The 13,657-nt window shown below is 34.2% G+C and overlaps 1 protein-coding gene across 13 annotated transcripts in view; it reads left to right on the forward strand.

Annotated features, from left to right (window-relative positions):
* LOC116862492 (intraflagellar transport protein 80 homolog) overlaps window positions 1-13,657 on the forward strand; it is a 117,364-nt gene that overhangs the window by 10,807 nt on the left and 92,900 nt on the right. For 3 of the 13 annotated variants that reach the window (XM_032849802.1, XM_032849800.1, XM_032849801.1), the window contains exons 2-5: window positions 1,184-1,268; window positions 2,597-2,648; window positions 3,828-3,910; window positions 6,334-6,555. The exons of 2 other annotated variants lie outside the window; for them this stretch is intronic. In XM_032849802.1, the coding sequence (XP_032705693.1) occupies window positions 3,874-3,910; window positions 6,334-6,555 (259 nt within the window). In that variant the 5' untranslated portion in view covers window positions 1,184-1,268; window positions 2,597-2,648; window positions 3,828-3,873. Of the gene's footprint in view, window positions 1-1,183; window positions 1,269-1,304; window positions 1,374-2,596; window positions 2,649-3,825; window positions 3,911-6,333; window positions 6,556-7,229; window positions 7,249-13,657 lie in introns of those variants that run through there. 8 more of the 13 variants (XM_032849807.1, XM_032849799.1, XM_032849810.1 and 5 more) reach the window with 6 other exon arrangements.

Here is a 13,657-nt window from a genome sequence, read left to right on the forward strand (position 1 = left end):
ACAATCTTAACCTACCTTATCATTACCAATGTCTACATTCTCTCTCAAAATCTGATATAATTGACACATAAATAAAACTTAAAACTCCAATCTGAATTTTAGTTTAGTTTTTTTTTTTTTTAAGATTTTATTTGTTTATTTGACAGAAAGAGCACAAGCAGGGAGAGTGGCAGGCAGAGAGAGAGGGAGAAGCAGACTCCCAGTTGAGCAAGGAGCCCAATGCGGGACTTGATCCCTGAGGTGAGGGCAGATGCTTAACCAACTGAGCCACCCAGGAATCCCTTCCATTTTTTCTTCTTAAGCCCCACAAATGTTGACCTATACTGGACCAAAAACAACTTATCAGTGATTTTTAGGGGTAAAGGCATAGTTGCTCCCATCATTTTCTCATATAAAATTGCAGAGTAGATCAAGTTAGCTATACTGTAGAGATTTTCTTACTATTATCTCCCCCACCTCAGCCACTCCCTCTCCCCAAATACTACTGACTGATCAGCTTTGATGACCGTGGCTTTGGGTGGAAAAAAAGCCTCAATGCAGTCCTCAGGAAGCTTTGTACTTCCTCAAATTGGCAATGCTCTAATACTTCTTTTCCCTTACTCTACTATCCAGTCTCATATTAGAATGCACATATCCTTCATGCACATGATCTCAGCTAAATAGGATAGAATATCTTTCTGAGCAAGGGAGAATCTTCCCAGTGTTGGAATGCCTTGCTCTGATTCCTTGGCACCAGGTTTCTGAATGGTTGCAGATACCTTTCTTATCAAAACCATACTGCCGGGGCGCCTGGGTGGCTCAGTGGGTTAAAGCCTCTGCCTTCGGCTCAGGTCATGATCCCAGGGTCCTGGGATGGAGCCCCGCATCGGGCTCTCTGCTCCGCGGAGCGCCTGCTTCCTCCTCTCTCTCTGCCTGCCTCCCTGCCTGCTTGTGATCTCTCTCTCTGTCAAATGAATAAATAAAATCTTAAAAAAAAAAACAAAACCATACTGCCTTTACTATTTACATGGGATTATAATTTCTTTGGTGAGGAATTATTCCTAATTGTCATGGTTTTCAACAATTTGAGGTATTTTGATGTAGGATACATCATGCCTTTGCCAAAGATCTTTTAAGTTTCTGATTGCAATTGTATATTCAGATTTTACATGTATTTTCTTATCTATTGTGTTGTCATTTCCAGAAGCACCAATTTGTCTGCCTTTATTGTTTTAAAATCCTTATAAGCTTGGTGAATTTGAATCATTGTGGGAAAAAAGCAGGATTTTGTAAGTACTTTTGCTCTTTTCCTCCCCTATAATTAGGAGAAGTTCTGATGGAAAGGAGGAAGGAGTTTTGAGAAAGGTGCTAAAGGTGCTCCCAAAGACCAAAAAGTAAGCCCTGGAAGGTGTGCCTCAGAGAGAGCATATTCTTGGTCTGGCTACTATACATAGATTCATACTTTTGAAGAAGGACAGAAATCTCCCTAAGTGAACTAACTGGAAAATAAGTGTTTCTGACCCTAGTTGCATGTTGGTTGACCATAAATCTTAAGATTTTTTCCTGTGGTTTTAACAGTCCCCACCCCCACCCAATCAAACAAATTAATGAGCAGAATAAGTGAAAAAGGTGCTTTGAAATACAGCTGTATTTAGCACTTTGCTGATCTAAAAGTCTTCTTGGATTTGGGAGAATGAGAAATTTTCTAAGGGAGGTCCACTGAATACTTATCTGTACTCAGCAGCTCCTTTGATGTAGTTAGCAGTAATTTTCTACTGGGCAAAGAGATATTTTTTCCTTTAATTACACTTTCATTTGTTTTTTTCTTTTTAAGTTAGTGATATTACTCAGAAAGAATTCTGTAACTATAAATTAGGTTTAGGCAATTTAGCAATTTTCTTGTTTCTATAAATAAATATATGAGTTACAAATATATATATGAGTAATTTATTTTTAAAAAAATTTTAAAAAGATTTATTTACTTGCGAGAGAGTGAGCAGAGGGAGGGGAGATAAGCAGACTTCCACTGAGTGGGGAGCCTGATCCTAGGCTCAATCCCAGGACCCTGAGATCATGATCTGAACCAAAATTAAGAATTGGCTGCTAACCAGCTGAACCCCCTGGTGCCTAAGAGTAATTAAAAAAATTTATTTATTTATTTATTTATTTATTTATTTATTTAGAGAGTGTGCATGTGTACTGAGTGGTGGGGGAGTTTCAGAGAGGGGAAGGGGCAGAGGGAAAAGGAGAGAATCTCAAGCAGATTCCCCACTGAGCTTGGAAATCCCCCTAGAGCTGGATCTCAGGACCCTGAGATCATCACTTGAGCTGAAATCCAGCGTCAGATTCTGGAGCTCCTGGGTGGTTCAATTGGTTAAGCAAATGCCTTAGGCTCAGGTCATGATCCTGGAGTCCTGGGATCAAGTCCCACATTGGGCTCCCTGCTCAGCGGAGAGTCTGCTTCTCTCTGACTCTCAAATACATTGTCTTAAAAAAAAAAAAAAAAAAAAAGGTGCTTAACTGACTGAACCACCAGGTGTTCTAATTTATATATATATTTTTAAGTTTCTTATTTTCATTCCAGTATAGTTAACATACAGGGTTATGTTAATTTCAGGTATACAATACAGTGATTCAACAATTCTGTACATTACTCATTGGTCATCACGGTAAGTGTACTCTTTAATCCTCATCACCTATTTCACACACAACCCCGCCCCTCATAATCACCAGTTTGTTCTTTATAGTTAAGAATCTGTTTCTTGGTTTGTCTCTCTGTCTCTTTTTTTCCCTTTGTTTGCTTCGTTTCTTAAGTTCCACATATGAGTGAGATCATATGGTACTTGTCTTTCTCTGACTTACTTCACTTAGCATAATACTGTGTAGTTTCATCCATGTTGTTGCAAATGGCAAGAATTCATTCTTTTTTGTGGATGATTAATACTTCATTATACACACACATACATACACCACCTCTTCTTTATCCATCTGTCAAGTTAACACTTGGGCTGCTTCCATAATTTGGCTATTGTAAATAATGGTACAATGAACACAGTGGTACATATTTCCTTTTGAATTAGTGTTTTTGTATTCTTTGGGTAAATACCCAGTAGGGTGCTTCTGGATTATAGGGTAGTTCTATTTTTAATTTTTTGAGGAAATTCCATGTGATTTTTATCTTGTGATGACAAGGTTATTTGGGGGAGTATTATTCTTTTTCTATATTTTTATTTGGCAAATTATCATTGCAATTTTTATATAACTTTTATAAGAGATTTATTACCTCTTTCTTAAATAACTCACTTATTTTTCTTATTGCTACTGTGACAACCATAACTGTTGGTCAGTGTTTCTGTCTCCAACAGAATGTAAACCTCAGATTGATGATGTCATAATAGTCACATGTGGGCTCCAGAATTGAAGCCATTAAAATTAAGGCCTTGATCCCTTGATTAGACCTTAGGAATTTATTCTAATGTACCATTCAATAGGACCAATAATGATCTGCCATTAAGGGGTTCCCAGTTTACAGAGTCTTTTGATTTGGCCCTAGGACAGCTTTTGGAAATTATTTACCCGCTCAGAATTAGTGGTGGTCTGTACTTGTATACTGTTCAGGCAGGTTGTAGAGGACCTCTGGAGTCCCATCCAAGGCTTCTAGTCACTCCTTGGCAGGATTAGCATACTGACTAGTTTTCTTCTTCTTTCCATGTATTTGATGCCAACAGTACTAAAGGTGTTTTGGTGTCCTAAGAGTGCTAAAATGTTTTGTTTGCTTTTATTTTTTGTGTACATGTGTTTGTTTTTAATACAGATTTTATATTTTCCCCCAACTTTTATTTTTACAGTGAATACAATCAAATTGCATTTTAAAATTTTGCTGAAAGTGGAGACATGAGACTGAAGATATCTCTTTTAAAAGAACCAAAACATATCCTTTTGATACTTATAAACCTTATTGTGATCATCTATTGTTAAAAGTTTCCTATTTTGTATTCTAGTTATAGAGTGGATTTTCTTTTCATTCTTTTAATGGTAATTTAGCTAAATTGTTTTTGAAATATTTGAGATCATGTGTTGCAGGTAATTTTCCAAAGCAAACTATTTGCTCTAAATCTTACTTTCAAATTCTTATTGACATTTTTCTTACTTTATTTAAGTACTGTGCTTAAGTGCATAAAACACAGTTTTTGTTTAGTCTAGTAGGATCCTAAAGAGTGGCTTTTTTTTTTTTTTTTTTTTACCAAGTAACTTCTTTGCTAGTGTGATTTAGTATGTTTTCACTGAGTTTTGCTCTGTTTCTTCATACTCTTGATAAAGTGGAGGATAAGCCGGGGAAATCTGAGCAGTGAGACCTTTATTACTTCATGTGGGAAGGTAGTGATTATAAATATTTTCTCAAATGCGTGACTCTATATTGTGTTATCAGGAATATCCTATTATATGTATCAGAGGATATGACAGGTCTCTCTACCTTCATCCCTAGTTATTTAGATTAGTGCTTCTATAAGAATCAACTGTAGACTATTACAGGTCTGTGAAAGGGTAAGTACAGAAATTAGAAAGTAAGAGGTAAATTCTTACTGCAATTTGACATTGTCATAATACCCAAATATAAGATCATTTTTCTAATAATTAATTTTTATTTTATCTTATAAGATACAGATTTGAAATAGAGAAAAATGTGGTCCTTCATCAGAGATAGCAAAGCACTGTTTAGGTATTTGATCAAATTTTTAAAATTTATACTATCCTGCTTATTTAACCTATTGAGTGAAATAGAATTCCTTTGATTTCTCCTTAAATCCTTTTTACTGTCTTTTCAAAGTGTTCTCTCAAGAGTTCATGCCATACAGTCTTAACAGATTTTGACTCTGTCTGTAGTCTGCTTTTACCTTTTCAAGTTGAAGTATAACAGTTTTTTAAACTTTCTGAATCTGTCAGTCCCCTCATTTCTCCCGTATTCTTAGTTGACCCGTTAGGCTAAAGATCTATCACACACATCTGATGTGCACTTACAGCAATTTATACAAGGATAAACTTAATGTTTTTGTTTTGGAATGGTGTGCTGTTTTTGTGTATTTTCTTCCTTTCTTGGTTTTATCTAACATTCTCCCTTCCAAATGTTACGTTTTATCTAACATTATTTAGACCATAGCAATTATATTGGAACAGTTTTTTTAGTAATGGTCTTGTGATATCCAGGCCCTTTTGTTTAGCTTATATGTTGAATATTCCAATGCTACTGTGTTATCTATTTTTGAAGACTCTAAAGATCTTCCTATAATTTCTCTTTTACCTTTTGGTTATTTGCTTACGCTGTCATTTTGAAGTATTAAATCTTAGAACATTCCAGAATAATTATAGCACATTGTTTCTTTTTCCTTGGAGTTTATTGATTGTTCAGAAAAGCCAATAAAAAGCACTAGTGAGAAGAGGAGGAGGTAAAAGGATTATACAAAATAGCAAGAGAACAAATAACCCAACTAGGAATGATCTGGTAATACAGATACCCAGATATATGAAAGAGAAAGGTTTCTCTTAAATGACAAACTGAAATGCCTTCTCTTTATACACAGTTCTGCTAGGGTAAGCAGCCTGTTCTGATGGAGGAACAGAGGGCTACCTGAGCTCCTCAATTTATAGAAATCCTCCTGATAAATCAGAGGCCGAAAAAAATGGGTTAAATAAAGTAGGAATTTTAGGGTTCATATCTTATCCAGTGCTATGCATCATGTAGGTGCTGTAAATTATAATTGAATTGTTTCCTGGGTTTAATGTCAAAAAGTTTGGTTAAGATTTTATTTTGGCAGGTAGGCTGTAGGTTTTTTCCTAGGTAAATTGTTATTATAATATGTGATTTAAGCAGGTATTTTACTGTTAGATTTCGGTCTTCTTTTAACACTTGAATTTTTTAACTTATCAAAATAATACATATTTCTTCTAATATGATATAGATCTATATAGATTTAAAAATTACAGTTCCTTATTCTCACCTGTCCCCCAACAGTTTAGTGTATATCCTTTCATACCTTTTGATCTGTTAAATGTCTTTGTGTATCTTCTGGCCTTATTTATGGAATCTTTTGTAACAAAATTTAAAATTTTTCATGTTGTCAGATCTTTCTTTTTTTTCTCTTTTGGCATGTGGATTCTTGCTTTCCATTCTTCTTGCAATTGTGTTGATAGATGCTTATTTTCCTTTATATGGAAAAAATATGAAAGTCATGAAATGAAAATGTATTTAGAAACTTGAAACATTTGACTCTATTTTATCTTTTTCCTATAATCTGCATCTGCAAATTATTTTATTATGATTTAAGGTTTTTGTGTGTCTCCTTAACATGGTGACACATCAAGAATTAGTAAGCTGTGTGGGCTGGACTACGGCTGAAGAACTGTATTCATGTAGTGATGATCACCAGATAGTGAAGTGGAACTTGCTAACCAGTGAAACAAGTCAAATAGTAAAGCTTCCCGATGATATTTACCCAATAGATCTTCACTGGTTTCCAAAAAGTTTAGGCATAAAGAAACAAACTCAAGCAGAAAGCTTTGTCCTCACAAGTTCTGATGGTAAGTTTTTAATAAATGTTGTATGCTCATCTTTGTATTTAAAAGACATATTAGTGTGACTTACGCTTTTAGTTGTTTTACAGAGCTGATATTTGTAGATCTGCATACCTCTGTCTACACATTTAATCCATATTCTTTGTAGTCATTTGCTTTGTGTATAGGCTATAAAACTGTTGTCATGGGGAAAAAAAAAAACTGTTGTCATGGGAGAAAGTAAAGCTGGCATATCATGGGATTTGATCTGAGCTTTCAGCTTTACTTTTTCTGTGATCTCACTGAAAATAGTTGTTAAGCTGTTACCAGTTTTGGTTTTGAATTTAACTTTATAACAAACACACTAAAAAAAATATGGACACACACAAAAAATATGGGCACAATGCAACATTTAATAAGCTATTTAATATTATCTTTCTTTTCTTTTTTTTAAAGATTTTATTTATTTATTTGAAAGAGAGTGTGAGAGATCATGAGCAGAGGGGGAAGGGCAGAGGGAGAAGCAGACTCCACGGTGAGCAGGGAGCCCAATGTGGGACTCAATCCCAGGACCCCAGATTCACGACCTAAGCCCAAGGCAAACGCTTAACTGACTGAGCCACCCAGGCGCCCCTAATATTGTCTTTATTTTCTGTTACATGTTAATTTCCACTCAACAGAGTTGGAGTTTTGTTTAATTTGACTGTAGCTTTATTACTGGTGAGTAAAAAGCATGATTTTCCTACTTTTTGAGGAAATGTTTTTATTTTCATTGAAATAACTTGAACTGCTTTTGTTTGTATTACACTTTACCTACTTTGTCAATTAAAAATACATTCATCAAAAGTAATGGAAACTTACTTGACTAACTTATGCACAGATGGAGTTTTTTGGTTCACCTAACTCTAGGGGTGGATCTTCAAGCACAGCTGCAATTAGGCCCCTGTTCTCATCATCTCTTAGATGGGTTCTCCCTACAAGGTGAGCATGATGGCAGCCAGTAGCTCAAGGCTCATCCGTAGAGAAGAAATGTCAGCAGAGAGTGCTTCCTCAGTATCTCTTGCAGACAAGTTGCAGGGGAGTCCTGGGGAAACTTGTGTCCTGTGCTAATGAAAGAATCACTATAGTCATGGGAATAGGACACTGATTGACTGAACACAACTGGCCTCAGGCCACCGTGGAAAAGGAAAGAAAGAGAAGAGGGCTTTTGTAACAAGAACAGGGAAGGGATGTGATGACAAAGTATCAAATCAGATTTCACTTCTTTTACAGACAGAACTTAGGATGGTTTTTTTTTTAACCGTATTTTTCTGAATCTTGATTAAATGAAATATTGTGTGAAAGTAATTGGACTTAGAAGATTGACTCTGAACCACTGCTAGAATATACACGCACATACACACACACATACTTTTTTTCCCCTAAGTATTTAAAGTCAACCCTTCATTTTAACATTAAAATGTTAAAATGAAGGGTTGACTTTAAAAAAAAAAAACAAAAAACTTTTAACTTTGATATAATTTCACATTTGCAGAAAGTGTGTAAGAATTGTAGAAATAACTCCTGTGTATCCTTTATCCAAATTCATTTCCTGTTAACATTTTGTCCCATATACTTTATCATTGGCTTTCTCCTTCTCTCTCCCCCACCTCACTACACATATACCCGCACATACACACACACACATACTTTTTTTCCCCTAAGTATTAAGGATCATTTATAGACATGCAACATGCCCCTTTTACCATAAATACTTCAGTGCACTTCTCAAGGGTGAGGATTTTCTGTTATATAATCACAGTACATTGGTCAAAATCAGGAAATTTAACATTGATGTTAAATTGAATATACAGTTAATATTCAAATTTTAACAAGGGCCCTAATAACATCTTTTATAGAAATTTGTTTTTTTTCTGGTACAGAATAACGCACTGCTTTTGTCATATCTCTCTAACCTCCTTTAGTATAGTTTCCTCTTTCTTTTATGATCCTAATAGGTTTGAAGAATACAGATCTGTTTTTTCTTTATAGAATGTCCCTCAATTTGTGTTTGTATGATATTTTCTTATAATTAGCTTCAGTGTACACAGTTTTTAGCAGCACTAATTAGGGCATCAGATTGCGAGGTTCACGATGCTGGTTTGATCAATTATTGGTGATGTTAACTTTGATTACTTTGAAAGGTTGTATTCACTAAAGTAATCCACTGTGAAGTTACTATTTTTACGTTTTAATAAATAATTTGTGAACAAATACTTTCAGGCTATGTAAAAATATTCTCTTCCTCCTTAAAATTCCACCTACTATTTTAGCATCTATTGTTGATATTCGGCTGAATCATTTATTATTCACATGGTTGCCAAATGGTGATTTTTTTTTAAATTCCATAATTCCTTCCATATTGATTAGTTGGTATTCTGCTGCACGGAAGAGCCTCTCTTTTCCTACCCATTTATTTGTTTACTTACATCAGATTAGACTCATAGATTCTTTATTTTATTTCTGTAATTTTTTTATTTTGTTGTGAAAATTGTCCCAGCTTTGTCTAGTGGAGCCCCATTAAGCCAGCTCCTATGAATTTTTGGGGGTGGGTGGGTGGGATAATGTTTCCTCATCATTTTTTGAGCACTGCTTTGCTGGCACAAGATGTTCAGTCTTACCTTGCACTTTCCCAATCCAGCCCCCCAAATTATCCATTTCTCCAAGGAGATCTGTTCTTTTCTTGGTGCTTTCTGGTATTTTAAAAACAATATGAGAATGCTAACAAGCTCATTTCAATGAGGTGTGTTTGCTTCAAGGTCCTTTAAGAGAGCTAAGAAATGGAATATATTATATTCCATTTAAAGAACATACATATCTACAGCTATTTCTTTTTCTCTTTCTCCTGTCCTTCCCTCTGTTTTCTTTTCTTCCCTTTTCTTTCTTCCACTTCTCCTTCCTTCCTTTCCATACTAAAAATCATGAGTTCATTCTGATGCCACCAATTCAACATTACAGGGTTAATTCCAGTCTTTCTTTTTTCCATATTTGGAAACAGTGAGTGAGCCTGGCTCCCATTATTCTCAAATATATTTGCTCACTTGCTCAATTCTGCAATACAAAGGAAGTTGTTTCAGAATGGCTAATCTATACTACTGCAAAAAACTAGAGTTTAATATTTGTTTACTTTTGTTTTGATCTTTATACTGAATATATGGAGTTAAAGTCCTGTGTTCAAAAGTTACTTGCATTTCCCCTTCCTTAACTGTTACGTTATTCACAGTTAAATGTATTATATTGTGTTTTCTACTTAAGGTTTCCATTGTCCCCCATCCTTGTTGATTTGATTATGTTCTGAATATGTAAAATAGTAACATGACAAAACTATATTAAAGACAAAATTATATTAAAAACCATAGACAAAATACAAAGACAAAGCTATATTTAAAAAGCATACTTAGGGGCGCCTGGCTGGCTCAGATGGTTAAGCATCTGCCTTAGGCTCGGATTGTGATCCCAAGGTTCTGGGATTGAGCCCCACACGGGGCTCCCAGCTCAGCAGGGAGTCTGCTTCTCCCTCAGCCTCTGCCTGTCTCCACTGCTCATGCTCTCTCTCTCTCTCTCTGGGTCTCTCTTTCTCAAATGAATAAATAAAATCTTAAAAAAAAAAAAAAGTATACTCAGAGCAATGTCACTATTCCTACCTACCCAATCCTATACACCTTATTTCTGTTTACTCCCTGTAGATAAACAATCTCTTTGGTTCTGGTTTATCCTTTCTGTGTTTCTTTTGGCAAAGTAAGCAGATACATGCATATTTTCTCATTTCACCTTTTGTATTTCACAGAAGGTGATATAACATATATTTTATTTGCATTTTCCTTTTTAAACTCAGTAGTATTTAAGAATTAACTTTCTATCTGATGAATATGGACAATAAATATAATAAATAAATAATAATAAATATAATAAATAAATAAATATAATTAGTCTTGATAATTTTTGTTGTCTGAGTGTCTCTCTGAGTTAAGATCACTTAATTACACTCAACTAAAGAATAATTGCTTGAGTCTCTATTTCAAATTGGTGTTAGAGAAAACACTTTCTGTGAGGGAAATATTTTAATGTAAAAATGTAACTTAAAAGTTAAATTTGTGAGATTTATATAAATCTATAAGTATAAATATATTATGACTCTTCAGAAACTATAATGTTCAATTTTATTTTTAAGTTCACTCTATTAATAAAACAAATAACATTACATGCCACATCTAGATGTGGGAAGATGTGAGAACCAAAACAGAATATTTGGGTATTTTCTTTTAAGCTAGGATGAGGAGTATCGGGGTTTGTAAAAGAGGGAAAAGTATATTAGATCGAAGAAAAGAAATGGAAGGATAAGATAGAAAAAAGCATCCAGAAATGAAAAAGAAATGTTCAAGAAAGAAGAAAGTAGCTGTCACTGGGAGGTAGTCAAGGGCTTTTCTGTCAGATAAACATTTCAAGTTATTTTATGTATCAGAGCTATATTATTTGTTAACCCAATACTTAATACTATTCTGGTTTAAAAAATACATAACATGAGTTCTGCCCTGTTAACAAGTTTTTAAATATACAGTGTGGTATTGTTAACTATAAGCACAATATTTGTACAGCAGATCTCTAGGACTTTTTCATTTTGTATGATGTTAACCCAATTAAAAAAAAAATTTTTCCTCAAAATTTAATTTACTGCTCAGGAGTTTCTCTTTTCTAGTTGCCACCAACTTTCTCCTCTTGATTTTTCTCTCCCAGTGTTGGCAGAGAAGGGTTGCAGTTTTGGAGTTCTTCTTTCTCTTCCAGTGTTTTTTCATCATACCCCCTCCCTCTCCTGTGTAGTGGTAACATTCCAAAAGAGATCCCTGAGATCTGGTGGTAGTCCTTTTAAATATATAAGGCAGACTTTTGCCAAGTGTTTTGTCTTACCAATAATTCTCTCCAACATTACTTTTTGAATATTTCATCAGCTGTATACTACTTTTTAGAAAAGATATTTGACAATGTATTAAAAGATTTACATTTAAAAAATAATTGAATTATGTAAAATACATTAGGGGACTTCTGGTATAAAATCTTCTGTAAAACTGTTAAGTACTCCTTAAATTATATTTACTGAAAGATGATTTTTTTAAATACATTGTATTAGATATCTTAAAATAATTCTCTTATTTTCTTAATATGTCTATTTTAAAATCCCACTTTAAAAAGAATTTGTGTGTTCATTTCTTTTATCATAAGTTGGTGGTTGGTTATAGATCTCTGGCTTTTTGCAACCATCTGCCAAATCATTTCTGCTATTAAGCAGTCTGCAAAAGTGCTCGTGTGTCCTTTTTCCTAACACCCTATTCCAAGCCCTTTCATGTTTCCACGGACATCTGCTAAGGCATTTCTAACTTTAAGAAATGTGTTTTATATAATTTTAATGTTTTCTCTGTTCTTTTTCTCTTTTATAACATATCCCTCTTTATAAAAAGTTATTTTTTTTTAATGAGCAGCAGGTTAATTTTTCACCTTAGGATTTAAATATCCAAATCTGCTTTTTTGTTCAATAAATTAATAATTAATATAACCATATTGATTATATTCTCTTCTCTACCCCAGCCCTAGCAAATAATTAGAAATAAATTGATCTGTATTTGGGTCTTGCATTTTTAAAAGATTATAGAAAATTTGGAGAGAAGAAAGAAAATAGTTAAATGGATAATTATGGGCTTAAAAATATTTGTTATGTGGGGGCACCTGGCTGGCTCAGTCAGTAGAGCTTGTGACTCTTGATCTCAAGGTCCTGGGTTCAAGCCCTGCATTGGGTGTGGATCCTACTTAAAAAAATTTTTTTAAATAAAAAATAAAAATATTTGATATATATATATATATAGTTTTATATTTTTGGTTTATTCTGGGTGTGCTATTCTTGTAATCTGTAATCAGACAAAATACAAAGGCCAAAGATTTATTGAGTGCCAAATCTATGCAAAGAGCTGACCCTAGCTGTCCCAGTATAATCTTCCTATGTGAGGTCATAGGAAGCAAGAATAATTTTAGCATTTGTCAGAAAATCAGTATTAGATATTTTAGGATAAGAAATATAAATAATCTAAATACATAAAATTTCTCAAATATGGAATAGATTGAAAGGAAATTTCTGGATCCTTCATTTCTGGTTTAAGAGATATTTGGTTAATCTCTTTGGTGATGGATTCATGCATTATATGCAACAGTTTATATGCAATATAATATATATTGTGACATATATTAATACAATATAATATATATTATATATATGCAATTATATGCAATTATGTTTATTACGTGGATATTCTGTGTTAGGCAATGTGCTAACATTTAGTGAGAACAGACCTCAATAAAGTAAACAATGACCACAGGATTAGCTTTCCACTTACTGTATGTCATCTTTACAGTTTCCTCTTTTGAGATTTTTCCCCCTTACATTTTCTCTGTAAAGCAACTGATTTAAAAAAGCATATCCCAGTTAATTTCAAGTTAGTTCAATGAAGATAATAATAACAGTTGAATTTAAAGTAATTTTATTTCATTCAAAGGGGCGCCTGGGTGGCTCAGTGGGTTGAGCCGCTGCCTTTGGCTCAGGTCATGATCTCGGGGTCCTGGGGTCGAGCCCCGCATCGGGCTCTCTGCTTGGCGGGGAGCCTGCTTCCTCCTCTCTCTCTGCCTGCCTCTCTGCCTGCTTGTGATCTCTGTCAAATAAATAAATCTTTAAAAAAAAAAAGTGACCTAGCAATAAATAAAAAGTTAAAAGGAAAGGTATGGGGGAAAGTAGTTGCTGCTAGTGGGTAGTTAGATGAAGGAAAAGGGTAGCTTATTTTAGGCCTAAAAAATGAATGGTGAGAAAAGAAAGCTATTAGATGGAATGAGAAAAAAAAAAAAAAAAGAATGTCAGCATGTCTTTTTTTCTTTTTTTTCAAGTTAGGAGATGGTTACCCAGTTGGTCAAATTTAACAAGTACTGATTATGTAAAAGCACTACTGCAAATAAAAATATGACTAAGACATGGCCCCCTGCCCTGATAGAGATCACAGCCCAGTAAAAAAAATGCTGTAACAGAGGTGCAAATAATGCTCACAGTGTAAAAAAG

Source organism: Lontra canadensis, unplaced genomic scaffold (genome assembly GCF_010015895.1).
Source record: "Lontra canadensis isolate GAN:19392208 unplaced genomic scaffold, GSC_riverotter_1.0 scaffold249, whole genome shotgun sequence".
Lineage (NCBI taxonomy): Eukaryota > Metazoa > Chordata > Mammalia > Carnivora > Mustelidae > Lontra > Lontra canadensis.